We start from the raw sequence: 27999 nt of genomic DNA on the forward strand, positions 1-27999 counted from the left end.
TGTGGTGTCCCACTTGCTGCCTCTCCCTGACAAGTGGTGAGGAAGGGAGTGAGAAGCCCCCAGACCCCGAGGCTGCAGTGAGAAGCCCAAGGACTGCCTGAGCTAAGCTGCGTCTCTTCTTAGGGATCTGAACCTGAGTTTTGGGGATTTTTTTTTTTTCCTCCCCTTTCCTGACCCTGCTGTGTCACTGATCTCTTACACGACCCAGAAAAGAAAATTATCTCTTCTTCAAATGGGGAAAAAAAAAAAAAAGGGGGACAGCTCAAGGCTCCTCCTCCTCATATCTAGGGAGCACCAGGCAGATGGACACTTTATAACACAGCAAGGTGGTGAGACTTGCTCTGTGCCAAAGCCCTTGCGGGCAGTGTCCAGGCTCAGCAGGACCTGGCACAACACAGTGGTTACGTTTTAAACCCCACTGCTTTAAGTCACTTGTGTAGCTTAACCCCCAGGGAGTGACTGCCCACCAGTGCGGTCCCCATGCAGAGACCCCTTGGTGCCTCCCAGATACCAGGGGACAGAGCCACCGCACTGCCTTTCTGGCAGAGAAGCTCCATGAGACCAGGCAAAACATCTCCTCGGAGCTTTCTGCCATGATGCCAGCAAACGCCTACCCGAGAGCACAGGTGCTGCGTCTGTACGGGCTCCGTCCAATTTGCGGTGCGCAGGCAGGGAAGCTGGGGTGATGCTTTTCAAAAGCCATCGGGTTCGACCTGTTCTGCAGTTGCAGGCTGGTTTTTCGTGGCCTCTTTATAGAGAAGGACAAGCAGGGCATTAGCGTGGGATGTGAGACCTGGTTGAGTTCCTCACTCTGCCTGAGGCTTTCTGTCTGACCATGATGAAGTTGCTTCAATTTTCTATCTTTAAAATGAAGACGGTATCTCAGTGCCCTGAAGAGGGTAAGACTGTGCACTGGTGCGGGCTGCGCGCATATCAAAGAGTGCTCTTTATCTACATTTGGGGTGGGAGGGCTGCAAAAAGGAGGTTTCTTACCCATCAGCCTGCCGAGATCTCTCCTGTTGCTACACTGGCACCCTTCCTCTTTTGAAGTGCTTTTTTCTCGCAGAAGGGAAAGCCTGCAGCTGCGTTTGTCGTGAACCCCATGAACAAAGCCAGGGCTTGCTCTTATCCAAAGGACTGTCTGGCTTGGTGGCTAGGATTTATTTAAATTGCTATAAAGTGCAACTTGGCTAGTTAGCAATTGAAAGAAGTGACTGTGTTAGCTTCAATTAAATTTAAAAGTTGCTCAGCATGCAGACAAGTCTCGCTATAGCTTGCAAATGGGATGCCCTTCCCTCTCCTATCTGTGCTGTAGCTGATATGACAGCTACTGGGATTTCCCCAGGCATGACAGGTGGTGACAGACCTGTCACATCTATTCTTAGTGACGTGGCAAACACTTTTCTTAAACATGTAAACACTAATACGCCCTGAACCCTCTCCAACTTGGACTCGGGCTTCAGTGGCGCAAGGGTAGAGGAAGCCTGTTTCAGCTCTGGCAGCACAGCTCCCACCCCTTTAACCCTCCAAGATGCTTCCTGGGCGCTGCAGTGTCCGATAGTCCTGTGTCCGGCTGCAGCATGTGCCCCCTTCTTCCCCCCCAGTACTACGTGGGGTCATGGCCGGAGCTGGGGACATCTCCCACAACCACATCTCCCCTGGATGGCTCTGGCAGCCTGGTCTCTGCCCACAGCAGGACAGGTCAGGAAGACACGGTGTCGTGGGACGTGCTTACACTGCGTAGGTGCCCATCAGATAACACCCTGCCAGCACTGGGGATTAGCAGCTTTCAGGGCACAGCTCTGTGGTTTAGTTTCATAAGCAGTAAGGAAAGGGGGAATCTGTCACGAAACTGCAGAGATACACATAACGCAGGAGGTCACTTCTGGTTGCAAGATGAGTCTGGTTAGGAATCACCAGTATGGTTCTGTCTGCCCACGGTCAGGTTGAACCGTTAAGAAGAGTCAGTACTGGGAGCTACGGGGCGAACAGGCTCTGTCTCTTGCTGGAGACTTTCCGGGGTTACTGTGCTGGGAACAGAACAATACAGAGACACATGATCGCTGGGCTAAGGCATCTGCAATGAGCAGTCAATGCATCATGCTGGGCAGGAGGCCATAGACCAAAGTTTATAAAGCTTTATTAAACATTTTGAACAGCTGTGCAATGAACAAACAATACTCTGGAAGTTTCACAACCTCATAGCTTGAACTTCCTCAGGACAGCAACAGCCACTTCTGCTGCTCTCCCCTATGAGACTGAAGTAAAGACAAAGAGATGGCAAAGGGGAGGAAAACCTTTAAAGTTCAGAGGCAGTATTTTGTGTTAACCTCTAAGGCTTCTCAAACCTCTGTCCCAGGCTGGACGCCCCAGGAGCCACGGCTGTAGAGTGATGCACGCAGGGTGGAGCTCTGCACAGCTGTGGCTGTGGGACTAACCCACCACCCCCCAGGTTTCTTGACATCCTACTGCCAGGGCAGGTGGAGGCACCGGGCACTCCTCCAGCCTCTTCCCTTCCAGTCAGTAGCACCAGCACCTTCTGTCACCCCTGGCCTGAAAATGCTATCACTGAAAATGGCTGAAGCATTTAATGCTTCAAGCCATGCCTCCACCTCCAGATCCTCTCCTGCCCACGCCTGGCCTTTTGGGCTAGCATCAGTTTTATAGGGTGAGGTTCACAGTGGCTTTCAACACCCCACATCTCACAGCATACCCAACAGTCCTCGGTAAACCCTGGAAATCTAGGAGGAGGGGAAGAGACAGTCTCCACAACCTGTGAGGCTTTATAAAAGCAGCAGCATAACTGAGGCTTTCAGGCTATGATCTCGGAGCATAAGTAGTTCAGAAAGCACTTCGGCAGTGCACGCATCTCTTTGGCAGGCTGAGCAGGAGGAGATGACTCAACTGCCTCTGGCTCCAGCAGCTTTTGGCCCAGTGCATCTGTGAGCTGTTGAGCTTGCCCTTGATCAGCAAGGCAGGAAGGCTGGCTCCCCGCAAAGAGAAAGACGGAGAGAATCTTGTAGCTACTCGAGCAGGATCAGTGGGCTGAGAGCCCTGAGTTAGACCACCATGGCCTAATGCAGACAAGTGAGTGACACACAACTCCACCACCGTGCAACAGCTGGGCAGAGGCCAGCAGCTCGGGCCTCCACCAGTTCTCAGTTAGGAGGGCTGGTGTCTGATCCTGGTGATACAGGAAGGAAAAAAAAAAATTCTGCTTCTAAAAAAGCAGGTGGCGCTGCCAGAGTTCACACAGTAAACAAGTCGAGTTTCACAGGCTGAGTGGGAGGAATTTGCCACTCCAATCCACACATAGTTACAGGAAACAGGCTGTTTTTACTCCAGTCACATGCCTAACACCCCCTCCCTCCTCCCTAGCCCTACCCCCTTTTTAAAAGCAAAACAAGAGCCCTCAGCCGACTGGAAGATCATCTTTTTCTAGGTGCCCACTATGCTGGGATCATGAGCCGATTCTGGCAGCTGGGATCCTGTGCAGTGATACAAGAAGCAGTTCCCCCAGCAGCTGTAGCAGATGAGGAATAGAGCTGCCAGGAAGACCAAGGCACAAATCGTGCAAGGTTTCCGTTCCAAGAGGAAACTGAGCAGGTAGAAGCCCATGAACATCGAGTGACTGAACCACAATGCTGGGTTGAGGGGCTTGGGTATGAGCAGGACAGGTAACAACCACTGCAGGCAGTACATTGTGGCTGGCTGGCTGGGGCCTTGCGGCAGCAGCAACCAGATGTGCTCCAAAACAGTGTCCAGCAACTCCTCTGGCAGGCAGGCTGTTCTGTAGGGAGGGGTAAAAAGTGAGACCATCAGAGAAACACAGCAAAAAAATCAACATCCTTCTTATACAGCTTCATTTGCTCCCAAGAATCATATGCTGATGCTTGAACTCCCAGTACTAAATCCTGGCGTGCCTCACTGCTGGTGGAAAGTTTCCTGCTTTCTCTGCTTCCCAGCTGAGGACACCATTATCTACTGCTAGTGTAGAAGCGTACCACTTGTGCACTCCCCACCTCAGCCTTTTACCCAGGCTAGGACCTATGAGACCCTTTTCTTCAGCATAGTTCAGGAACAGAAATGGAGAGGGGGAAATGGAAAGGAAAACAAGCTGCCACAGCCCTCCCCGCACACCCATCTATCCAAACCGGCCATAAACTTCAGTGATGATATAGAGGAATGCAATGAGGGGTAAACTGCTAGGTGCTACAAGGAAGTGTTAAGGAAGCATTAATGTAAAAAATGTCTAGGAAGCGTTAAGCACGCAGACTGCTTCCTCCCTGGACACAGATCCATTATAAAGTCTTCTACCAGGACAGCATGACATTCAAGCTGTACATGGAGCTACCCAGGAAAGCCCTGACCGTGTCCAGGCTGCAAAACAAAGGGGAGGACAGTCCCTGCTTAAGGGATTTATAATCCTTGCCAATCAGCTAAAGTCGGAGAAGACAAAGTATGTGAATAGATCAAAGAGGGGACAGTCTCAAAACGGCAATTTTCCTAAGTGCTGTAAACACAGGATTTCCTCATTTGGATTATTATAAAACCCTGTGGAAAATAGTGAGCTTTAAGGGCTCTAAGCAGCAATGGCAGCACACTACATGTCCAGAAAACATGCTTCTACTTTTAGCAACCACATCAACTACACTAAGCATGTAGGGTTTTTTAAGTTCTAAGCAGTACAAACATCTTAAAGAACTTCAGATGGCTTTAAAAGTAATAAATGCCTTACAGGTGTTTTTACAGAGCCAGAACTGTTGAATGGGGACAGCTGAGTAGAGTTTAGCAGTCTGGGACTGGGGTAGCAGGTCAGACTAGAAGACACCAGTATTGCTGGGAGGGAATAACTGCAAGTTTTCCTTCAGTTCATGCAACAGGGAAACCATCAGAGGAGAGTACTCCTAGCTTGCTGCCCCAAAAAGGTAAAACCATGCAGAGGAGTGCTGGAAAAGGGAAGAGTTTGGGAAGCGCGCTGTTCCCTGCCATCCTGCAGGACATCATGATGATATGCAGCAACACTGAACGAAGCAGCTGCCAGCCAGGGCACAGAAAGACAGGCAGGAGGACAGCTCCAGCCTTGCAGAGTGCCACAGCCTCACCCCTACTAAGTAGACCCTGGTCAGTACAGCTTCTTGCAGCAATCCTTTTATCTGAAAATACTCAACTGAGCAGTGCTCTGTCAGAAGGAAGAAGGCCTGAGCCCAGCCTGCTAGGGATTACAAATGGGGGGTGGGAAGGTTTGTAGGATGAAGGAGTGAGAAGGTAAACAAACAGCACATTCCACTGGCTCCTGTTGGCAGGAGAAGGGATTTCCTGGAGAATGGAGAGAGAATGAGGGATTGCACAGAAAAGCCAAGAGAAAACCACGCACAGTTCCAAAAAAACACTAAGGTCAGACTTGTCTTACAGCTCTGCAAGCTCGCAGGTACCACCCTGCTCCGTTGTCAGGAACGGGAAGCACGCTGCCATCCACTTTGCATGTTCTTAGCAGCAGAATCTAATTTAATGTTAGCAAGAGAGAATGCAGGCCAAAATCTCCACCAGGGCAAACAGAAAAGAGTATTTTGGGGAAAAGTATATTGTGCTGTCACTCCTGCAAGAAAGTGTTCTCCAGCAGAGAGAGGGCAGCTGGGGTTCAGTTAGTAAAACTAAGCTGCAGTTAGGCAGCCGAAGAGTAAGGGAAAAGTTATTTTACATTGCAGTATGGATAAATTCAAGCCAAAGGAATAAAACTCCCAACGTTAGTCCTGTTTTATGCGGGTCAGTTGTACCTTTAAGGGCAAGTCTAGTCCCAAGCCTATTCCCCCATCTGTAAACTGGCAATAAGGATTATTTATTTCATAACAAAACATGATGTCTGCTAGCCTTTGTGAACCACGTAGATGTTTCTGGAGTAAAAGTACTGCAGAAGCATTAGGTAACTCTTTTCCAAGGGGAAGAACGGAGGGAAAAGATTTAACAACAAATACTTGATCAGAAAGGTAATTAAACCCCACCACCCAACTTTTTAGTTCAGACTGCACTGAATACAACAAAGCTGCACCAAATCAATGGTCTGCAACCGCCTTAATCCTCCTGAAATGTTCCTTCCTTGAAGTTTCTTACAGTCTTTCTTTCTGAAGTGCTCCAAACATTGAGCAGTACAAATCACTGCATAAATATCACATCATACTTTCACGAGATCCAGCCCTGAAGTCACATCAGCTTGACTTCTGTAACTGGACACGTGTGGCCCATTCTTGAAGCTTTAGTTTAAGGTGCCTACAGGCAACTGCTTTGGGCTTTCTGTCTCTATAATAAAAAAATGGATAAAAGCCAACCTAAGACAATGTGTGTTAGAAGAGCACAAGGCTGGAACAAAGCTCTAAAATCTTCCAGGACTAATGTCATAAATCTCTCAGCTTTCATATGGCCACGTGTTGCTATTGAACCTTTAGCCCCTGAACTTTACAACTGACTACAGTTCGAGTATAATCATAATATGTGACACAGCTGCATTCCACTCCATTGTCTGGCCTCCTCACCACAGCAGAGACTTAAGCGGTAATGCTCTAAAGAGCAAGTTGATTCTAAGCATGTAAGTGTTGCCTAAACACTTCCTACAAAAATAAATTCATCTTAGAACAAGTTACCCACTTGTAAATCACTGTTATTTCCTGCAAGAGCCAGTGGCTTGTAGCAATCAATGCAACTACTCCGCAGAATAAAGAATGACTTAATAGCAGTTATTTTTACTAACGAAGTTTCACTGTCAGTGCCCTTCAATCTGCAAACCTCTTGGACTTCTAACAAATGCAGTCGTTAGAACAGTTAGTCTTGTATCTCTAGTCAGTTTGCTTCAATCTTCTTGCACCCCTTTGCGATCCGCCAGTTAAAGGCTCAAGACCCTTTGCTGTATCCCACAGCTGATCCTACAAAGGTACCTCTGCTTACTAGAGACTTCTGCAGCTCTGTCTTCCTCAAGGGACTTTCCACTAGTGCTACTAGTTACATACTGTCCTAGCTCTTCACCAGAGATTCCTTTATACAGCTGGCAATGAGACAAAGTTCTCTTTCCATGCTACTGACCAAAGAGAAACAACATCTCCTGCTACCACCAGCTCTTTAGTGAGCTGGGAACTGTGACTCTCCTTGGTGCCCAGGATGGGCAGTCCCGTCTCAAAGGCATACCAATATTCAGTTTTGCCTAGATTCTCAAACAAGACGAAACTTGCAAATGAAAAATTCCTACCTTGTTGTCTTTGTCCCCTCCTGATGATCCAAGCTAAAGATTAGCATCTCCCAGAGCAAATAATAACCTGTCACCCAACAGTAATTCTACCACCTCTCTGTTTCACAACCACATCCTGCTTTTCCTCAACCAGTTGCTCTTGTTCTCCCCTGCCTGACTCATCCCTCCTTAGCCAGCCTGGTGTCCTGCTCTCCTCAAGACTGCTCTCGTCCTCCTGCTCAAGTCATCTGACCGCCAGTGCCTCCTCTCGCTCCTCCACGGCTCTGAGAGCCACTTGAACTTGTTTCAGATTCCTCAGCAGCAGAGAGCAGGTGATGCTCCTGCTGCTCTGCCCACAGTCAGCCCTCGGTGGCTCCACTGATCTCCATGTGCTGCCAGAGCCTCCTCCCTGCCTCCTCCCTGCCTGCTCCTGCAGGGAGAGGAACAGCCTGGGGAGGTTCCCTGCACACCTCACCAATAAGCAAACACAAAATACTTTTCCACATGCTTATTAACCAGCTTACAATCATGTTCGCATCCCTTCTTTCTGTCATCTTCCCTCCCAAGACCATTCCAAACCAGCTCCTACTGGCACATGTTTGTGGGGAGGATTTTAAAATTCCAGTGCGAGGGTAGCTGCACGCCTTTCCCAGCCAGAAACAAAACTTGAGTTACAGCAAAAGCGAGTAGCACAGCACAAGTCTATAGTACTTTGCAATGGATCAGTCACATTTTAGAATAAATCCATCTGAGGAGCTAGCAAGCTGTTCCTTGGCATTCTACAAGCTAATTCAGCAATTAAGAGGCCAAGAGGTGCTCCTGTACCATAGATTTTATACATCAGTATGCCAACACCAAGTCTGTACCTTTCTCAAGAATGTCTTAATTCCTTAACAGTCCATTTACCCTGACAGGGGAGAATAATCAGCCGGCTTTCACTAAGCACTTAAAAGGTAAGCTTGTTCAGACCTTACTAAAGCAGCTATTAAACCAGCACCGTCTGCAAGGAACTTCCCCAGCTGATGCTACAGAAATAGTCACCCAGGCTGGCAGCTGAAAGGTCTGCAATAAAAGACCAAGCAACATTTTTATTGAGGGCAGGGTGGTGGTGGCACCAATCTTCCCCTTTCCCAGAAGCCAGAGTTTCTGCCTGGGAATGAAAAGCTGCATTGTCTAAATAAAAATGACTCCAGTTACATGGTGCACATAAACTTAAGAGGGACTTGCACTGAGCTTCTTACCTATAAGGCTCACCTGTAGCACAGTTTGCTTAAAATTGTTTAAATCAAAAACCCTGTCGCAGCGACATAACTTGAACTGATGTGTGTAGGCAGTCCTTCATGCTGCCAGCTTGTGTTCAAAACCAACTCTCAAACACCAGGTAGCACCCAAAACAGCTGCTAAACAATACACAATATCCAAAGCATTGCTGAGGGGCAGGGGAACGGGTGAAAGAGACAACAAGTAATGAGTTTGAGGAGTTCAGTTAAAAAAAAGCAACAGGAAACCAGTTTTCTAGATGCCAACCCTCTCTCCCCAAAATGCCAAGAACCATAACTGTTCAAACTTTTATGACCCATTTCAGTATCAGGTATTTAACTTCTTCAGGATTTTTTCTGGCCTTGCTGCTATTTTTTCCTGGTTTTTAAAGCCTTATATGCTGCTATGACTCAGCTGGAAAAAGTGAGTCTTCAATTTTTGGCAAAGGCCTTATCCCAGCCTTTGATAAGTTCATGCCTTGAACACTTGATGTAGACCAAGAAATGGTGCAACACAATTGCAAAGTTTCCAAAATAGCAGCAAATCCTTGACTAACCAAGCCTCGGGGTTATGAAGTGTTCAGATTTCTCAAGCTAGAGACATGCCACGGCAACCCATTTCATGAAGAGCAGAAGCTCTCTGTTGAGCCACTCCACTGCTGCTCTCCGAGCTTCGTTACTGTTTGGAAGATTGATTAGCCAGTCTCCACAGGCAGTGCAGAGTCCACTCCCTTTGGACCGAAGCACACTCAGCACCAGGGTGAGCAAAGCCTGCGAGTGGGAAGGCAGCAGTGTGATCCCCGTTTCTCTGCACAGTAAATCACAGCAGAACCGTAAGTCAGCCAGCTCTGTGGTTATAAGAGATGTCAACATTGACAGTTGTCATCTGAAGTACTGCCACTTTCATTTGCGCTAACCTGTTAATTCTCCGTGATCCTCACTCCTGCCCTCTGCCTTTGTTTAACTGCTGAATATCATGAATTCCAGGTCCATTCCAAGTCCCCAGAAAAACACAAGTTATTTTTAGTTTTAATCTGGATCTCTTTTCTACTTTTTGTGCCTTCAACAGGCTTCAGAAGTCTGAATACAGCCTGATAAAGGCCAGTTTTCTGTGTGTCCAGTAAAGAGAGGCAAAAATGCAGTATTGGCAACATGTTCTAGGTAGTTATGATGCATAGCTTGGAAAGGCAGAAGTTACTCTGCTACAACAGCATTTACAAGATCAGTGTAATGTTTCAGTACGGGGTAATGAAGCATAGTAGAGTTCAGAGAGCTGCGGGCTGCATTCAACAGCTTCGTTTTTAAATCTTCTCTTGAACTTCTGTGTTTGGGATGGAATCAGCAGCGTTTACACAACAGAACAGCTTGCAAATTTGCTTTGTCGTCACCAGCCCGAAGCATCCGCGGGGTTGCAGGGAGGGCGCCTGGCCGGGCAGAGCAGCGCTGCGGAGGGCCGTGCGCTCCGCCAGACAAAAGGATGTCGCAGGGTCGCCTTGCCCTGGGGGGACACGGGCCTGCCTCCGCTGTGGGAAGGTGCCACAGCGAGCTACGGGATGGCCCTGCTGAGGCCAGAGGTACGGGGCGGGGGGGGGCATGCAGTGCCGTCCTGAAATGCCACGTCGGGTCGCCAAGACCCTCGGCTGCCCTCGGGAGCCTGAAACCGCATCTCCGCAGCAGCGGCTGCCCCGCCGCCCCCGCGCCGGGCCCCGCCGGGCCCCAGCGGCCACGGCCGCCCGCGGCAGGCCTGCGCTGGCAGCCGGGCCGCTTCCAGCGGGCTCCTCTCCCCCCGCCGCCGGCCCGGGGGCAGGCTGGGCCCCGGCGGCACCCCCCGCCCCGGGCACCCCCCGCCCCGCCCGCTGCCCCCCGTACTCACGGCGCGGTGCCGCCGCCTCACGCCGCCGTGCCGGGCCCGCGCCGCACCCTGCGGAGGGAAGGGAGAGGCCGCGCCGCCCGGGGGACGGCCCCCGCCCGCCCCGGCAGGGCGCCGCCGTCCCACCGGGGCCCCGCCCGCCTGTCCCGGAGCCCGGCCCGGCCCCGCCGCGCAGCAGCTCCGGCGGCGGCCGGGGGTGGGGGCGCCGCTCCGGCAGGCAGCGCCGAGGGCAGCCCGGCGCGACGGGCACTGCGCATGCGCGGGGGGAGGGGGCAGCGCGGCGCACGCGGCCTCGCGCGGTGGAGCGTGAGCGGTCCCTTGCTTCTTCAAAATGCAGACGTATTTACATATATATATATATAGGTATAGGTATATATATATAAAATATTTTTTCTACGTAAAGTACCGTTTGTACGCTTCTTTGCACCCCATGGCACGCTTCTCGCCGGCCTGCCTTGCGCGGGGTTTGCATGCACATGGCGGGGTTTGTGCTGTGCATGCTCGCACCGTGCTTATGGCGTGCCGTTCACACAGATTTTCGCATGCTCTTTGCATGCTGTTTGCCTGCTCGCTTGTACAGCGAAGGGCACTGCGTTTTCGCAGGCAACTTTCATGATTCCGTGGAGGGCAGGCTGTTTTGTATGCTTGCTTACATGTGGTTGTATGCTGTTTGCAGGCTTTGCTTTGCATGCAGTTGGCATGTGTCCTTGCACACCATTGCATGCTGTTCGTGTGCTCGCAGAGCTGGCACTGCGTGGCATGCCAAGTCCATGCTTTCTTGCACTGCACTGCATACTATTTTTAGGCTTGCTTACATGCTGCTTCCTTGTCATGCATGGCAATGTGCTTTTGTTGTTGACTTGGCCCCATCCAGCCCCAGTTGGCCCCAGTTTTTGATGCTGCAGGTGCATGGGCACCTGCACCCTTCCTGGCGCAATGTCTCAGAGATTGGTAGAGCAGACACTGCTCCGCGGCTTCTCCCCTTCGATGCTTCCCTGAACCCCAGGTTGCTGGCAGCCCTCCAGCCGAGTGCCAGGGGGCTGGCAGCAAAGCCTGGGCTGCCACGAGCGCTCCAGCTCCAGCCCCTCTTGCTGAGGACACCCAGCAGCATGTTACCGAGCACAGCTCAGCCATGCCCAGCTCCGGCTGCGTTCCCAAAAGGGCCATGGAGCAAAGGGAGAGAAACATTCCAGGACAAACACCCCAAACACTTTTCCCCAGCTGTTTAAAAGCCACCTAGCTGTGATTGCAGGGCCACCCACATTTCCCGCAGGGTTTTCCACTTGGCTGGCCCATGCGTTTGATGGGTGTGATAAGACCCGCTCCCTCCATGGCCTGTCAGGTGTGAATCTGGCCAGGGACAGTTTCCCCCCCTGCTCTGCTATTACCCTGGGCTGGCCTCTTTATGGGCTGTTTAAATTCCTGATTTATGGTATTGCATGGGAATGGCCCCCAAAGCCTTTGGCTGATGCCAGCTCTGGCACCCTTTGCCGGTGGTTGCTCCCAGCTGGCCCCGGCACAGGCTGCCCTCATCGTCCTCAGCACAGAGACCTTTTTTTTCTGCAGGAGTGACAACTGAGTTGTGGTTTTTGCGCTATTTTTGATTGGTTTGGCTCGCGGTGCCAGCAGCATCCATGGGTGCTGGCCTCGGTGCTCAGGGGGGCTTTGCCAGATCCCACCTAACACACAGAGCATGCATGCTTCACCCAGGGAGCCGGGCTGGGGGGACCTCGGCTGCTCTGAGCTGCTCTGGCACATGCTGATGGTTGCAGTCTGTGGGGTTTATACCAGACCCAACCTGAAACAACTTGAGCTCTCCAAATCCTTTTGCCAGCTGCAACGTGGACCCTCATGCCTGAGACTCCTGGCTGCAAGCCCCTGCCTCTGTGCTATTGTGGGAGCTGCATGCTCGCTTGGGTTTTGTTTGGTTGTAGTTCTAGCTTTCTAGAAAGAAATTCCGTTTTGCACTGGAACCCTGGCTAGCAGAGCTGTAGCAGCAGTCCTGTGGCTGGAAGCAGCGTGAGCTCCCAGGATTGTCGCATCCCAAGCTCCCCTACTTCGGCAGCTCTGCAGGCTGCATGGAGCCATCCAATGGAGCAGATCTGTAAAGAACTGCAGAGAAGGGCACCTCCAGGAGGGAAGATAAAGGTAATTCCAGGCCAGTGGGAACAGACTGTTCTGTGCAGGACAGGAGGCAACAGGGGTTTTGTGGTCTTTCTGTTCAAGCGGAAGCTTTTAAAGGACCCCTGGCTGTGTTTCGCATTGATTCTGGGGAATATTTCTTCCAATGATTCCCTTGTGCTTTGTTTAGCTGCTTGTAGGCAGGTGTCTGTTCCTATCACAAAAGCCACATCCGAGATGCAAAGGACATACCCCTGGGAACAGCACTGTTGGAGGCCGAGCAGCACCACAGAGTCCTCTCACTGCTCTGTGTGAACTGCAGCAAGGCGGTACCTTGTATTTTATGAAAATATCTGAAGAGTAGAGTGGTGCCAGTGTTCCTGTATTCCCAGCCCAGGGCTCTGCGAGGGCTGAGGCTGCCACCCACCAGCAGAGCTCAACTGGCCGCAGCTCAGCACATGGGGTGTGCAGAGCCCGGAGGCTCTGCGAAACTTTGGGGACCCTGTGGGTGCAGGGGAGCTGTCAGGCAGATGTGTGGAATTTATACTGAGGAGGCAGAGGAGGATCTTGTGCTGCAGCAGAGGAATGAGCTGGTGGGTGGGTTTCAAAACACTGCAAATAGAAGCTGGGAGCAAAAGATGCTTTTTCCTGAGAAAGTAAATAAATCCTTGCCATGGCTGAGGGGACAGACTTACACCATGTCCAACAATTAACTTGCAAACTGGCTCAGATGTGGTGAAGTGTGGCAGGAGGGAGTTGTGAAATGTGGCAGTTGTAGAAGGTGAGATGGTAGAGCTGATGAACCCATCTGTCTGCTGCAGATCACACCCCTTCCCCTTGCCATGTCTGCCTCTCCTCCCAGCTGACTCGGGTAGCGTGCCAGAGACTTAGCAGCCTGCAGAATCTTACAGGGTCAACTCTGCCTGTGGGGCTGAGAAAGTAAAACCAACCAGGAGCAGCAAAAATGTACAAAACAGCTCAAGTTTACTTCCAGCATCATTCCCAGCACAGAAGTTACCCCCTTCTCAAACAGAAGTCTTATACCTTTCCTAATCCTGTAGCAGTGCAGTTCAGTAGTCAGTGGGTTTAGAGCATCTTCCTGTGTTAGCAATCTCTCAGCTTGTTGGATCCCGAAGAGAGATGCAGGCAGCAAAACGGAGCAGGCTGCTTCCAGCAAAGACAAGAGGCAGCAGCACTCTGCTCCCTGGGTCTCCGTGGCCAGCGCCAGCTGCCCTGGTTTCTCTCAGAGGGGGGGCACACCCCTGAATTTGCGGATGACGTTGGCCAGCCGCTTGGCCAGCCCACCCCGGCTTGGCTCTTCCACGTGAAATGTTCTAGTCAGCAGGTTGTAGAAGGAGCCGTAGCACACTGCCACCACAGTGCAGGTCAGGCAGATGACGTTATAGGGCATGCTGAAGTCTGGCGTTGGCAAGTTCACCAGCAGTGGCTCAGTGTACAGGCGCACAAAATAGCTGGAGCCATCAGAGGAAGGAAACCTGGAGAGTGGAATCAGGAAAGGGAATGTCAGCCCGCACAGGGCCGCTGCTTCATGCTCACCCGATGGGATGACAGCGGCAGCATGCAGGCACTGCTGTATGGCCCCGCTCCCCAGCACAGGCACACTCACAGCGAGGTGAAGAGAGGGCTCTGCTCCACATCCACGTCCTTCATCGCAATGACGCTGGGCACCAGAGCACTAAGCACAGATGAGCTAAGGAGACAAAGGATGTGCTAGTGTCAGTTCTGCCAGTAAAGAGATGACAAGAGTTTTTCGCATCCCCAGAAACCTGGGCAGTCCTACCCGAGGCCCAGAAGGGAATGAGGAGCCAAGTTATGTCATTACCTGACGTAAAAGCCGTGATTGGGGTCAGGTGTGTACTCTGTCCACTTCAATAAGGCCCTCTCAAACTGGATTGTGATCTTGGTTACAGAGTTGGCTGGCAGCTGGATCAGCATTTCCAAGAGGTGAGGCCGTCTCCGGTCCTGGGCTGGCTGGTAGTGGATGTAACCTAACCGCAAAGAGACGCGTCAGTGGCAGCGGGGGGCACCTTGGACAAGTTCACGTTGCCTGGACATCTCCCATGGGGTGGGTGCTCCTGCTTCCACTGTCCTAGGAGAGGTCTTCTGGGCAAGTGAAGATGCACAGCTAGCAAAAAGCATGTGTTAAGGCTAAATCTGGCATCTTTAGAGCTGATGACCCATGCAAGTCAGGTGTTCGCAAGGAAAGGTAGAAATGCAAAGTAAGACCCAGTCATCTGTTTTAAATTGAGCCTCCTTTACTATGAAAATCAATTCAGTTCTGTTTAGACCCTTGTTGGATTATGAAACACCATCCATGCGCCTCTTACAAAACTTAGTATAAGACTTAATAAAGTCTCATCTGCTGTGAGCATTGAACTGAAGACTAGAAAAACATCCTGAGATGTTTTTGTTTCCCAGTCCAGTTTCCCAGTGATCACTGGGGCCCAAGGGAGGGACTAAACCATCTCTGGAATGAGCCGCTTGTGCCAAGGGAATCGGGTGGCATGTGCTCTCCGGAGGGTTTACTTACTTGGCTTGTTTTCCTTTCCCTTTGTGATGATAGTCAGAGTGTGCACGTAGAGCCGCAGATACCACGGCACGGTCTCCAGCAGGATCACGGGGAAGGCCCGGTACGGGTGGGTGTTGTAGATGAGAGTGCTGATCTCTCCGGTCTGCAGCCCGTATCCACTCACGTAGCGCTGAGCATGGAGTATGGGTGTCGGCAGTTCCGCTGCGAAAAGATAAAAGGACACAGGAATGGGGCGGGGCACGGTATGGGATTTTTAGGCCTGGAGCCCTGACCGGAGGTGTAGATGGAGTGAAGTTCTGGTCACTCACAGCTGTCTTGGGGCCGTTTCCACTTCAGCTGCACATTAAGGCTGCGAGACGTATTGAAGAGTGAGGGGCTCAGCAGGTCATAGACAGCATAGGTTCTCTTGTCTCCCTGGACAATAGCTTCATGTACAGATGTCGGAGGGGGGGTCACTTCCAGTAGCTCCTTCTCCTGAGAAAGCAAATGGACCACGAAAGGAAAAGTGCCCCTCGAAGTAGCTGGCAGCACTGGGCAAAGGCCCTCGGGCTAGCCCTGGGCTCTCCCACCCCACTGTTGGTGCTCTTACGAACACACCCGCGCACATCCCCACAGCCCTGCTCAGAGGAGGGAAACCACCTCCCTTTGTTAGCCCCAGTGGGCTCCGGTGGGGCCCGGCCGTGCAGGGGGTGGACGCGAGGACATTTCAGAACCACACAAAGTGGCTGAACTGGGGGGGCAGGGGGCTGTTCTCCGGCCCACGAGCATTACCTTGTTCTTAGGGGAGATGTCAACGTAGACTTTGCTCTGTGATGCCAGGGGACATGCGTCAGTAAGTGTGCGAGAGAACATCTTAAAGAGGGACCAGTCTGTGGGAAGCAAAGTCAGTGGCAGGCAAAGTGCAATGCTGCAGGCTGGGGGCACTCGAGGACCACAGCGGACTGCTGCCAAGCTTACCTTTCTTTCCTTGGCCACTGGAAAAGGTGTCGAACACCACAGTAAGGGTCTGTCTGAGCTCCCAGGACACAGCCAGGCAGGAGGCATCCTGGACAAGAGAGACAGGCAGCCCTGATCACACCTTCTAGAGGGGGAGGACACAGCTGGAACTCCACCAGGACTCCCAGGAATCCCATCCCTACGCAGGTGAAACCAGAGAAGCAGGACAACAGCTGTGATAGACACAGCAAACCCACCGCAGGGGAGCTGGGCAAACCGGTGTGTCACCTTGCAGTGTCACAAGAAGGCCTTGGATTTTCTCTGGGGGGTGTTAAAGTAGGGAGCCCTGAGCCAAGCTCGCCCTTACCCTGCAGATGGGGCGGATGTGCACTGCCTGCGAGTGGTAGCTGCTGTGGAACAAGCGCTCGGCCTTCAGCAGCACAGCAAGCCCAGCCTGCAGGGAGAAAAGGAGAAACTCAGCCCCTGATCTGTTCTCTGCTCCCACTGAGAGAAAGGCCCTGCTGAGACCTCCCAGTGCACATTCCTGGATTGCTGCTGGGAACCCAGCGCCGTCAGGAGTGGCCCAGTGAGGCAGCGGGACTTGCATTACCTTTGAGCCACATGGGAGCAGCTTCTTCCAAGGTGTGAGGTTCTCTGTGCAGACAACCTCCCGGGGCAGGACGGCGTATCGCAGGAGATGGTGATCTGTCCCTGGGCAGGAAAGTGGAGGGTCAACAGGCTGGTACTGCCACAGGCATGAGAGCAGAAGCGGAGCTGTTCCACCCCATAGCCCACCACCCCCTCAAAATTCCTGAAGTGCCAGAGTTCAGAGTGGTTTGGAAAGAATAGGTAACAGTATATTCTAGTATATTTTTTTTCATGAGTGCCTTAAATCCTCTAGTCCTGTTTCGTAAAATACTTTTCAGAGAGACAGACAAGGGCCTGGGAGCATTTGCCACATACTGCTTGTGGGTTTCCTGTGTTCAAATCCGAGCCTCATTCGTAGGGACAGGAAACACATCCAGGAGGAGGTTAACAAACCCTGTTGTACACACCCGGACCCCGAGTCATTGCAGGACCTGCACCCAGACTGCCTGCAGTGGCATGGGGCAAAACAAAAGCTAGAGGCAAGAATGAGAGAGCAGAGCTGGATAGCCATGTGCAGGCTGAGCTTACCATTGGCTAAGCCCAGGGGTTTGAAGGATGCTGTTGGAGTGACTGTGTTGGTTGAGTCAATGAAGTTGAGAGAAGCACAGAATATTCCTGAGAGAATGTTACTGAGTTCTTTCCAGGCTTTGTCAACACTGTGTGAGAACAAATAGCAGAGATTGCTCAGCAGCTCGAATCCTTGGAACAAGCATTAAGTCAGTGACATTCAATAAATACACCTGGCTGTACAAAAATAAATAAAATGCTGGCTTTTAGAAGCTGTAAGGAGCGTGCACGTAGAGGCCGCTGCTCATGCACTCTCCAGCTCTCTTGGTATTTTATTCCAATGCATGAGCCCTGGGGAATGTTCACCATGGGGGCAGCCGCTGGGCTGGCAGGGCTTCACACATCCAGGGACCCAGTGGTGGGTGCAGCTGGTATGTGAGGAAAGAGCCTGGGAGGAGCAGGGAGCACGCGGTAGGTGACATGCAGTGTATGGGGAAGGGGCTGTGAGACCTAAAGCAACACTTTGGTACAGCTCTGAAAGCTGACCTGACCAGCAGACCTGGAATGGGCCACTTGTAGTGAGGAGAGAGCTCCGTGAGTCCACAGAGAGCTGCTGTGGCTCGAAGAGGGGCTGTGTACTAAGGGAGACAGGTATTGGATGGAAGTCAAAGGAAGTGAGTCATGGATGACAGCTCAGGATATAACCCTGTCATATCAGTGCAGCAAGGGGTTTGTCATCACAGAGCCCACAGAGGAATTACTTGTTCCTTTAGTCAACAAGGGTTTGCCCTCAGCACCACATTCTGCCCCATGCCCTGAGAGGGGCTACATTCTGCTTTTCCTTGGAGCTGCTCCGGGGGTTGCAGGGACTTTATTCCAGCATATGTTTTCCCACCTAGGAGGCCTCCACACACACTGTGGCTGCCTCATGTGAGAAGGACAACAGTTCCTGGAAGTGGTGGCCACAGAGGAGACCCAGAGGAGCAGACCCGCAGCCGGGGTACCTACTCGGTGACGGTGGGCTGGAACCAGACCCAGAGCTCAGCACCAGCAGGTGCCTGGAGGGGTGGCTGCCCCCAGGCCCGGGTGCGCCAGAAGCCCTGGGTGAGGGCGAGGTGGAGCTCCCGCACACCCAGCGCCGCCACCAGCTGCCCCAGCGCCTTCGGGAAGAGCCTGTAGTGAGAGACTGTGGGCAGCGTTAGCCCCTGCCCATCTCATCCCCCGGCCCCCTCCCCTGATGGCACACCAGGGCCCGACTAGACACAACATCGTACCCTGGCAGCTCACACCATCACTCACAGCCTGCCTGCATCACCGCACCGAGCCCCCTCGTGCCAATGTCACCGCAACCCTCAGCCCCCGCGGCCTCGCTCTGCCCCGTTCCTGCTGACCTCAGCATCCCCGCTCTGACATCACTCCACACGCTGGCGTCATCCGCTAACGCGGTGGCGTCATCATCCCAGTGCAGCCCCGCCCCCTCCGACATAGCCCCGCCCCCTGCGCCGCGCCCCAGCCAATAGCGGCCCGGCCCCGCCCCGCCCTACCTGCGCCGCGCTGCAGGTCGGCGTCCCACCGCGTACGGAACTGGAAGGTGGCGGCCACGTCGCCGGCGGGCAGCGGGCTCAGCAGCAGCTCCTCCCGCAGCGCGTCCCGCCGCGCCCGCCCCGCGCCCGCCCGCCCTGGCCCCGCCGCCAGAAGCAGCAGCAGCAGCAGCACCGCCGCCAACATCCCGCCGCCCCACCGCCCACTTCCGCTTCCGGCCGCGCGGCCAATGGCGACCGCTTCCGGCGTCGTCATGGAGACGCGGCGCCGCAGCCCAGGCCCGGCCTCGCCTCCTTCCTCACGGTGAGGGCCCGGCGGGGCTCCCGCTCGCAGGGGCCGGGGAGCGAGCCTGGGGCCTGCCCGGCCCGGGGCGGGGGTGGGGGGGCCTGCCTAGCGGCCAGGGCGGCTGGCTGTGGGGTGCGCCCCGAGGGCTCCCTCCCCTGGCTTTTCGGATCGGTGCTGCAGGGGAAGCGCTTGTGCGGCCTGAGCGGCGCCGGTTCGCTGCAAGGCGCTGCCATGCGTCAGGGCTCCGAGAGGGTGTACTTGTCCCCGGGGTGACTTCCTCGTCTCAGCTCTTCCCGCTCTCTCCCTCTTTCCTTGACGTCCCCTTTCCGGAGGGCACCGTCTATCTCCGGGCGCAGAGCCGTCGGGAAGCACCCTGCTTCCACTGGCTGCCAGCCCCGGCCAGCCTGGGCCCGGCCCGGGAGGGAGCGAGCTGCAGCGAGGCAGCGCTGGGGACAGCGGTCCGATGGAGCTCACCATGCCTCCCGCTCTGGCCGGCCATTCCCAGGTAACTGGTGCGCTCCAGCCAGTCTCATGAAGCGTCGGCTGGCACAGGACAGAGTGCAGGAAGGCCTGAACACCCCCTGGGAAGCAGCCAGGAGGAGGAGCGTTCCCTGTCTCCTGTCACTTATCTCCCAGGCTCCTTTCCTCATGGGGGTGACCACGGTTGTGCTGACGCAGCCCGAGCAGGGACAGCACTTTCCTGGCCTGCAGCCACTGATAGTGGCAGCGGGCCTCAGGCTAGCTTTGTGCCTGGCTCCTCTTCACCTGTCCTGCAGGGAACAAGTGTAGCAGGCTGCAAAATGGTTTCGTTTTGATGGCTCTTTCTTTGCTCCTCTAAAGCAGCCTCCAGCCAGGGCTGCTGCCCTCATGCTGTGCTGGGGGAGCAGTTGCTACTGGTGCTCCATGTGCTGGTGTTCTCCACTCAGCTATTTTGCGTGGGAAATCCCCCAGTGTACTCATGGCAGGTAGTTACAGGTCACCAGCAGCTCTGCTTACGTCAGCTGTGTCAGTACTGCAGCCGCTGGCTCTCTCGCTCCTGGGGGCAGCACCAAGTTGCTCGGTAGGGTGACCTGTTCCACTAACAGCAGCTCTTCTCTGCCGAGGTCTGTGCTGCCTGTTCCTACCCCGGGCGCAGGAACCGTCCCTGCGCTGGAGCTGGGCTGTGCAACAGCCAGCTTCACCTGCTACTACATGGTGCCCATAGCACACTGTCTTTACACTGCTCTCCCTCCTGCAATCCTCATAATAACCCTCACCCCCAGTGCTGTTTTCTCCCAATTAACACACACACCCACTTCTTGTTTAGATTAGAGTGTTATTTCTCTGTATGCCATCGTTAAACGCTTGTCTGGACAGGACCTCTGTCAGCAGCATGGGGAGCCAGGGTCCCAAGCTGCTTTCTGGGAATGGCGGAGCTGTGGGCCACTGAGCGTTTTGGGGGAGTGAAGCAGGGAGTGTTAGCAGCAAAGCTGGAAGAGTTAATTTTGGGAGCCTACAATACCCCTTTCCTTCTCCTTTGGCTGCCAGGAGAACCTGCAAAGGGAGAGGAGGGGAAAATCATCTCTCCCCTCCTGCAGGGCAGCAGTCCAGGATGGGGTATACTGAGTGCCAGCAGCTTTCCTTCCTCTGGGCTGGCAGGTCCATACAAAGGAGGCTGGGAGCAGGGCAAAGCTGGCTGCTAGCTTTTTGCAACCTGCTTTTTGGGACTGTCCTCCTGCAGGTCCTCCTCATCTGACTGCACCACAGGGGTCTCAGCCCCCTCCTCGCTGGTGTCCAGGCTGTTCAGATCCGTGGAGACAGAGGATGTGGAAGAAATGCGTGACTTGCTCTCTGCTCCACTGGGCACTTGCAGGGTGATTTCCTCTGGGCACTGGCTGGCATCTGCCCCTGGAGGAGAGAGCGGTAAGAGAAAGAAAAAGGCTTCTGGAGGTTTATTGCTCCCTAAGCTCCATGGATAGTCCCTCCAACACACACATCTTATTCCTCGGCAAGCTATGCTTTCCTGGCTGCCCCTCACATGGCTGCCATGGCTGCTCCTAACCTCATGCCCCTGGCTTGGCTCTGGGCAGTGCTGCACATTCCTTCCCCGTTTTTGGCAGTGGAGCCTTCTGCGTCTTGCATGAAGCACGGGTTGGAACTATGCTGTGTGAAGTTGTTGGCTGCAGCAGGCAGGAGACATTTGGCTTGGCCTCAGTGAACCAGTACAGTGTGTGTATGGGGAAGAAGGTGCTGGCACCCCGGGTTTCCCTGTGGGACCCAAGCCTAGCTCCTTGGCATCTGGCTGGGAGATAGAGGGGTCCTACAGCCTTCCCACTCGGTGCATTGAGCTCTGCAGTGCGGTGGGGACCTGGGAAATCGTGACAAGATGCTGGCTGCTGCAGGACAAGAGAATTTGCTTCACAGATTCTGTAAAGTGCCTGGGCTCTCTTCTGCAGCATAAGGTATTTACAGGGATCTATACCTCTGGGCTGCAGAGGTGGGTACTGATGTGGACCAGCCCAGGGAAAGGTCCCTGCAGCCTCACAGACCCCAGCACCAAGTGTCTGTCTTTGTATGAGCATGTGTGGATCTGCACGCAGGGTGGCCAGGGCTGAGGAACAAGCCAACGTGGGCACTGGGGGAAGGAAGGGCTCCCAGCCTGGCCTGCAAAAGGCACACAACTGCACATTACCTGGCAGGGTCCCAGCAACGCTGCTCTCCTCTGTCCCACAGCCCAGAAACACGTCCACAGTGTCATGGTCTGACAGGTCCATCATGTCCATCTGCTCCAGCATGTCCACATTCACCTCCATGGAGGAAATGCTGCCTAAGGGGGCTGCAGAGACAGAGGCCAGTGAAAAGGTGAGTGCTGCCGCCAGGCAAAGGTCATCGTGAGCCCTGTACAGGCAGGATGCCAGGAGGGAGGCCAGCCTTGCCATGGGGAACTGGATTCTGCTTGCTGTAAGAGGCACTTAGGAAAATCACGTTTCTTTAAAACATCCCTCTGGAAGCCCCTGCTGTCTCACTGCAGTCCTTGTCACTGCCCCATACTGCTGTCTAGAGGAGCCTGTCTGAAGCCAGTGACTATGCAGGGCGCCAGCCTGGGTGCCCATGTGCAGTGATTTAAGTGGTGTGAGTAATCCACAGCACGCCCACACGCAGTGTGTGTGGTCCTGCCTCAGTGCAAGACATGTGTGTCCCTGGCTGCCCTTAGACTGGGGATATCTCACCAATCTCTTAACGCCTGTGTCACTGTCCCCTGAAACACCCCCAGCCCAGTGCTGTTGCCCACAGCGCTTACGTCTTCGATGTTCTATCTGCAGGTGAGACATAGGGAAGAAGAAATCCACATCATGCTGGAACACCTCCTCAAAGAACTTCTGCCGGTCCCGTAGTTTCAGCTGCTGCTGCTGCATCTGCTCTGCATCCAGGCTCCGCTGCGCCTGCTCCATGTCAGCTGGGGAGAAAGGTGAGGGGGGTCAGACCAGGCAGGACTGCCCAAGCCCTTCTGCCTGTCCCAGCTCACGCAGTAAGGCTGTGCTGGAGGGTAGATGATTTCCTTCCCCTCTGCTTTACCAGTTGACTAATTCACTGTGAATAGATGTTATGCACTAGAATGGCAGCGTCACCAGCACTTGTGCTGCAGCTTCAGATCTTGCTTCTGAGATGCAGGATAGTCAGGAGTGGGGAGCTCATATGCTGTGTTCACAACTGCTGAAATGAATTGTCGAGGAGGGAAAAGGGCGTTATTATGAGATCAGCCATGGTTTGCACGTGTTTAGGTTTCAGTTACCTTGCTACAAAACAGAGGGTTGTGTGTGAACACTAACAACAGGAAAAACTCCCAGGGACAAGAACTGGCATTAGTGCTCCAGGCTTTCTGGGCTGAGGGGATGCATAAGGAATAAAAGGCATCAGCAACCCTGTCACCCCTGCACACGCGCACCCCTGCTGCCATTGTCGCTATAAATACAGCCGCACCCACGCTCGCAGGCTCCCCCATTCACATCCCTGGCTTGCACAGCCAGCTTGGCTTCTGCCTGCACAAACATTTTCATTCCTGTAATTCCTCCTGCAGTTCAACGCCAGTGCCTGTGTCCTCGGCTTGCACAGGAGGGAGTGATGGGAGCCCTCGGGCTGTTGCTGAAGGAGCTTGTCACTGCATCTCTGGGCCTGGTACTACCCTTTCCAGTTGGGTACCCACAACAGCAGACCCAAATGGCACAGAGGGTCTGCGGTTGGTGGCCCCGGCTGTTCCCAGGCTGGTGTTTGACCTCAGCCATTCCAGATTTCCTCTCTGCTCCTCTTGGCCCATCCGGCACAAGGAAAATGTGATTACTGGAGCAGGCGGTGCAGTAACCAAGGAAACCAAACAAACATCCTCTGCTCTGCCTAAGCGTGGCCCAAACCCTCTGCTCCTCCAGGCTGGGGAGGCGGGAGCAGAGGGAGCAGCATCCCCACCCTGTCTGGCAGGAGTGGGGGTGAGGATAGCAGGGGCCAGGCTGCCAGCAATATGTAGCAGCATAGGACCCAAACAGGGAAGAGATAGTGGGCCTGGTGAGATGTCCTGGAGATCAATCTTCCTGAGAGCCTTCCCAGGGCTCCTCTGCACCCTGTTTTTGGGGCATGCTACAGCTAAACCCCATCATCTGCAGGCACCTGCCCCAGGAGGCTGGGTTGTGCCTGCAGCACAGTGTGGGGATGCACCGTGACTCAGGGCCAGTCACCATGTGGTTTCTGGAAGAGGCTCTGGTCCTCTTCTGGATGCTCAGCATCTTCCTGATGCCCAGGGCAGTGATTCTAGCTGCCTGAAGGGGCTTTTGCCTCGGTATGTCTGACCTAAGCACTGGGTGCCTGCTCTGGTGCCGAGACTTGAGATTCGGTGCGCTGTGCAGCACCCAGGCTAACAGCTGTGGTGGCAGATGCACCGTGCTGGTGAAGCAGCTCAGTGCCACGGGGGTAAAGCAAAAACCTCCTCTCTCCCCTGTGCTACGTGCAAAAGAGAATGGAGCCAAGGACAAGGAGGGGGTGACCAGGGCGCTGATTACAGAGCTGGCTCCTTTCAGCAGCTAGAGCCAGCCCTGTCCTGTCTGTCCCAGGCAGAGCTCTACTCCCCAGCCCAGCTGTGCTGAATCCATGGCAAACTCTGGCAGCTCTGCAACTGAGGAGAGCCCATCGGGCTCCAGCTTCAGGATGCCGCGCTCAAGGTGGAGGCTGCTTTGGCTCCCAGCTTCAGGGCGACAGACCGGCTCTCCATGCAACATCTTGCCAAAGGGACTCCAGCATGGAGGTAAGGAGGAAAGTCTCTAAATCCTCCTGCAGCACACTTACAAAATAAACCAAAATGCTAGTGGGTGCTGTCCCAAGTGCCGTGAGTGTGGTTAATCTGTGCCATTAATGTTCTCATCTCTCCCTGGCACGTGACCGAAACTTGGGATAAGAGTGCTTGGGGAGAGTCAGGATGGGTGCTGGTGGCAGCATTCCTGTGGGCACCGGGATTTCTCTTGTGGGAGAAATTAGCAGGACCTGTTTATGAACTTGTTTTTGAGCTCTCGCCGTGGAGTCGGGCACGAGCACTGAGATCCCATTATGTAAGGAACACCAGCAGCAGGAGACGGCAGCTGGGCTGTGCTTGGCCCTGCCTGACCCGTGACCACGGTGAGAGTCGGGGACAGAGCCTTCCCTCCTCCCGGGGCTCTTCCGGGCCTGGCGGGGGTGAACAGCCCAGCTAGTGTAGCTGCCTCTCAGCATCCCTTGCCAGGGAAATAAAGGAGAGCGTCGTTCCCTGCCGCGGCCCTTCCCCATGTGACGGGCAGTCACACTCGGCTGTCAGTCGCGGGGATTGTCTCATCCGGCTGGCATGTTCCCACCGCGGGACACGTTCGCACACACAATGCGGCCCCTGTGCACCGTGGGGGATCTGTCGGTACCTGCTGGTGGCCTGGCTTTTATTACTATTATCATGGTTATTACTACAGCCCACTCAGCCAAGAGGCTGGAGGCTGATCAGCATTCAGAGCCAGGCTCTTCCCCGCTGGCTGAACCGCCCAGAGCGGCTGCGAAGGCACCAAGTGCCCCGCTGCCTTCAGATCCTTCCGGCTCTCATGCTATTAACGAGCACAGCTTGGAGAGAAACCAGGGCCAAACGCTGGTGCAGAGGTTGGGCGGGCAGGGCAGGATCCCCCCTCGGAGTTGCAGGCAGGGATTTCCTTCTCATCTGCTCCTGGGCAACTGCTCACAGCATGGGTTGTGGGCAAGGACGCTGGTCCCACTGGCCCCTCTTCTCTGGCAGAGCACACCGAGGAACCAGCCCTCGCATGGTGTGGGCTCACGGCCACCACCGTGGTGGGGAAAGGCGTTGGGGGGGCTGGCTGTGAAACAAACTGCTGCAAGCTCCCCCATCCACACCCTCACCAAAGCAGGCTGGGGGAGGGGCAATTCCTGGGGTGCAAGGAGCATGGGGTGAGGGCCAGGCAGGGCTTGGGAATGCTCAGAGCACCAGCTCAGGGTGTTCTCCGACCCAGCATCTGGGCTGGGAGTGGAGCATGGTTCAATTATCTGGCTGCTTCAATCATGTTTCCACTGAGAGGGGATGCGTTTTTCATTCTTCTTTAGTCTGTGGGATCCCAGCACAACCGCCCCTCTGTGCCAGTGAATAGGAGGGGTGTATTTGGGGGTGGGAGAAGGCTTGTTAGCAGAGGCAGAAGGCCAGGCGAGGATGGGGACGGCCTGTTCTCAAGGCCATGGCTCTGCAACACCTTGCAGAGATTTAGAGGGATTTAAAAAAGGTATTGAAAAATAATCTGGGCTGTGGAAAGGGACAGGGGGTGATGGGGAGGTGAGCAGAGTTTAAGTGAGGGGTCACTCCAAGCATGGGCCAGTTCCCTGGTGAATGAGAGCTGGGGCAGGCTGGCCCAGCCAGCTTTTGCCCTTCTCCCTGTGCTTTCCCAGAGCCCGAACCGCTGGCTCCGCTCCTCCAGAGAGGCCCAGGGCACGCCACAGCTGCCCAGCTTGCTGGACGACGCCTTGGCTGCCCAGTCCCTGCATGCAGTGCTGTGAGGAGATCAGCTGGGGGAAGATGCAGCTCCTTGGCTGCCACAGCACCTTCCAGGAGGCTCTGCAGGATTGCAAGCCTTTCCCTATCACCCTGCCCCAGCAAAACCGCTGTGGGGCAAGGGTAAATCCCAAGGGCTTTCAGCATCTTCAGCCCTGGGAGAAGCAGCCAGTGTGGAGAGCTGGGAATGCCCCAAAGAATCACGCAGGGCCTGGCTGTGCAGAGACGGGATGCCTGAACACGCTGGCTGCCTGAGTGTTAATTCCCTGCACAGTCTTGTCTCGATTGGCACATCTGACCTCGTGGTGCAGCACAGCAAAAAATAACCGTAGCCCCAGCGAGAGGAAATGTACCAGGCAAGTGTGAGGGAGGCAGTGGTTTTGGCAGAGTTGCTTGCTGGGGAAAGCAGGGGGGTGGGTGAACGAGAGAGGGAGGACATGGCACCTTGTAACCCCTGTCTGTGCCGCGGTTTCATCGCCTGCGCTCCTCTGAGCGTTCTCCAAATCCCCTGAGTCTCGGCACTAAAAATATCCCTGCTGCCCAGAGCTCCTTCCCCAGCGGAGGCTGTGTCATAAGACCCTGCTATTTACGGGGCCCTGCCTGGATTCATGCAGAAAGCGGCGTGAGGACCAAAAAGCCAGGAGGGCAGCACGGCGTGCGAGACCCGGCGGGGACCTGCGGCAGGCTGTCCCCCGGCCAGCCCCCCGTCACCCCGGCTGCCGCCCACCCTGCTGCGCTCGCTGGTGCGTTCGCTCTGCTCAGCCTCCTCTTTCCCAAAACCCCACAGGTGCGGGGGGCTCCGCTCCTCCCGGGGGCCTCGGGGCTCCGAGGGGGACCGATGCCACTCTGCCACAAGCCCGTGGGCCAACAGGTCCCCGACCTCTGCCGCTTCCCAGGCAGGAAACCCCCCTCCCCGCCCCGAGCATCCCCATCCCAGGCGCGGCGCCTCCCGGGCAGCCCCTGCCCAGCGCAGCCCGGGGAGCGGGGCCGGCGCAGCAGGTTGGCGCAGCGGGGGCTGGGGGGCGTCCGGGGCTGGGGGGATGCGGGGGCGGGGAGGGGGGGGCATCGCTGCCTTGCTAGGGGCAGCGGGCAGGTGTTGCGGGGAGCATGAGAGGGGCTGCGAGCAGCCCGAGCCCTGCCCGCCCGGTGCCCCGCTCCCCTCCCGCGGCCGGCACTTACCGGGCAGCCGCCGGCCGCGGCTCTGCGCCCCGGGCCCGGACATGCGGCGGGTGGCTGCTGCGATGGGCTGGAGCGGGCCGGGGCGGCTGGGCTCAGCTGGGGGCGGCCGCCCCCCCCGCCGCCGCCGGCCGCTCGCCCATGCTGCGCTGCGGGGCGGTGCTGTGCGCGGCGCGGGGCGGTGCCAGCGCGCCCATCCCCGCGGCATCGCGGCGGCGCCGCCGGCAGCTGCCCGGCCCCAGCGGGGGGGGGGTCCTGCGGAGGGGGTGGGGGCCGGTCTGCGGCCCCCGGGGAGGGTCATCCAGAGGGTGGACGGCACCCGGTGCTCGCGGAGGGTCTCTGCGCTGCCGGGACCCGTGGAGAGTCCCCATGAAGGGTCCCTGGGCCCCAAGGAGGGTCCGCGCAGAGCCGCCCCCCCCCCCCCCCCCCCCACAGCCGCCCCAGCAGCGCCTGGCTGCAGGTGCTGTGCTCCGGTGAGAGCTGGGCCAGGGTGGCTGTACCTGGGCAGGGAGCACAGTTACCGTCCAGGCTTTGTCTTTTTTGCTTTTCTTTTCTTAAATGCCCAACTCACGCGGGAGAGACAACGGCACGCTGCGTGAATGGGCCATGGGCTCCCTCCCCAGCTCACCTCCAGCCTTGTGAGACCCTCATCCTGCAGCAGGTCCTGCTCTGGGGTGTTTTCTCCCACGTTCAGCCCTGCACATCAGGCTGCTCCTTGGCAGAGAAGTGGCCTTGGCCGCCTGCCCCCTTCCTGTATCGCACCAGGGTGAGTCAGTGCCTCGCCGCGCCCAGTGCCAGCGCCAGCTCTGCCCGCAGCCTGGGCACTGCCAAGCTGGGCCAGGGGGCATCCATTCT

General features: G+C 55.3%; 3 protein-coding genes and 1 long non-coding RNA gene across 7 annotated transcripts; 1 reads left to right on the forward strand and 3 right to left on the reverse strand.

The window, feature by feature from the left end:
• Nucleotides 1-2123: 2123 nt before the first annotated feature.
• Nucleotides 2124-10608, reverse strand: BLCAP (BLCAP apoptosis inducing factor). Of its 2 annotated transcripts, none has more exons than XM_080406049.1 (2): nt 10349-10608; nt 2124-3790 (listed from the first exon to the last, which is right to left on the reverse strand). In XM_080406049.1, exon 2 carries the CDS (start codon nt 3700-3702, stop codon nt 3439-3441), a length of 264 nt encoding a protein of 87 aa, XP_080262175.1. In that variant the 5' UTR covers nt 3703-3790; nt 10349-10608; the 3' UTR covers nt 2124-3438. The 2 variants fall into 2 exon arrangements, with proteins under 2 accessions (XP_080262175.1, XP_080262176.1); XM_080406050.1 differs by lacking the exon at nt 10349-10608 and adding an exon at nt 9033-9184.
• Nucleotides 9386-24267, forward strand: LOC308071122. 2 transcript variants are annotated; one of them, XR_013930991.1, is made up of 5 exons: nt 9386-10049; nt 20656-20837; nt 21648-21776; nt 22238-22383; nt 22993-24267. It is a non-coding gene; the product is annotated as an uncharacterized lncRNA (long non-coding RNA). The 2 variants fall into 2 exon arrangements; XR_013930992.1 differs by lacking the exon at nt 9386-10049 and adding an exon at nt 18960-19440.
• PIGT (phosphatidylinositol glycan anchor biosynthesis class T) lies at nt 13432-18920 on the reverse strand. The gene is made up of 12 exons (XM_080406023.1): nt 18653-18920; nt 18117-18294; nt 17130-17257; nt 16564-16664; nt 16321-16407; nt 15975-16062; nt 15789-15886; nt 15326-15491; nt 15018-15218; nt 14310-14475; nt 14094-14177; nt 13432-13962 (listed from the first exon to the last, which is right to left on the reverse strand). The coding sequence occupies exons 1-12, from the start codon at nt 18903-18905 to the stop codon at nt 13710-13712; spliced, it is 1803 nt and encodes a 600-aa protein (XP_080262149.1). The 5' UTR covers nt 18906-18920; the 3' UTR covers nt 13432-13709.
• On the reverse strand, nt 20231-27742 carry DBNDD2 (dysbindin domain containing 2). Of its 2 annotated transcripts, none has more exons than XM_080406041.1 (4): nt 27148-27742; nt 22216-22371; nt 21607-21750; nt 20231-20816 (listed from the first exon to the last, which is right to left on the reverse strand). In XM_080406041.1, the coding sequence occupies exons 1-4, from the start codon at nt 27443-27445 to the stop codon at nt 20614-20616; spliced, it is 801 nt and encodes a 266-aa protein (XP_080262167.1). In that variant the 5' UTR covers nt 27446-27742; the 3' UTR covers nt 20231-20613. The 2 variants fall into 2 exon arrangements, with proteins under 2 accessions (XP_080262167.1, XP_080262166.1); XM_080406040.1 differs by having other exon boundaries at nt 20231-20822; nt 27148-27372.
• Nucleotides 27743-27999: the final 257 nt, after the last annotated feature.

The sequence above is a fragment of the Falco punctatus genome (genome assembly GCF_963210335.1).
Source record: "Falco punctatus genome assembly, chromosome: 10".
In the NCBI taxonomy this organism is placed as follows: Eukaryota; Metazoa; Chordata; class Aves; order Falconiformes; family Falconidae; genus Falco; species Falco punctatus.

Bases quoted from the DNA above. Each gene is read 5' to 3' on its own strand.
- PIGT (XM_080406023.1), bottom strand. From the start codon at position 18,905: ATGACGACGCCGGAAGCGGTCGCCATTGGCCGCGCGGCCGGAAGCGGA. The intron at 15,887-15,974 runs GTAAGCTTGGCA...TGCTTCCCACAG, and splicing joins CAGTGGCCAAGGAAAGAAAG to ACTGGTCCCTCTTTAAGATG. The intron at 14,476-15,017 runs GTAAGTAAACCC...CTTTGCGGTTAG, and splicing joins GGGAAAGGAAAACAAGCCAA to GTTACATCCACTACCAGCCA.
- DBNDD2 (XM_080406041.1), bottom strand. From the start codon at position 27,445: ATGACCCTCCCCGGGGGCCGCAGACCGGCCCCCACCCCCTCCGCAGGA. The intron at 22,372-27,147 runs GTAAGTGCCGGC...CTTTCTCCCCAG, and splicing joins CCGCGGCCGGCGGCTGCCCG to CTGACATGGAGCAGGCGCAG. The intron at 21,751-22,215 runs GTAAGCGCTGTG...CTGTCTCTGCAG, and splicing joins GCAGATAGAACATCGAAGAC to CCCCCTTAGGCAGCATTTCC.
- BLCAP (XM_080406049.1), bottom strand. From the start codon at position 3,702: ATGTACTGCCTGCAGTGGTTGTTACCTGTCCTGCTCATACCCAAGCCC.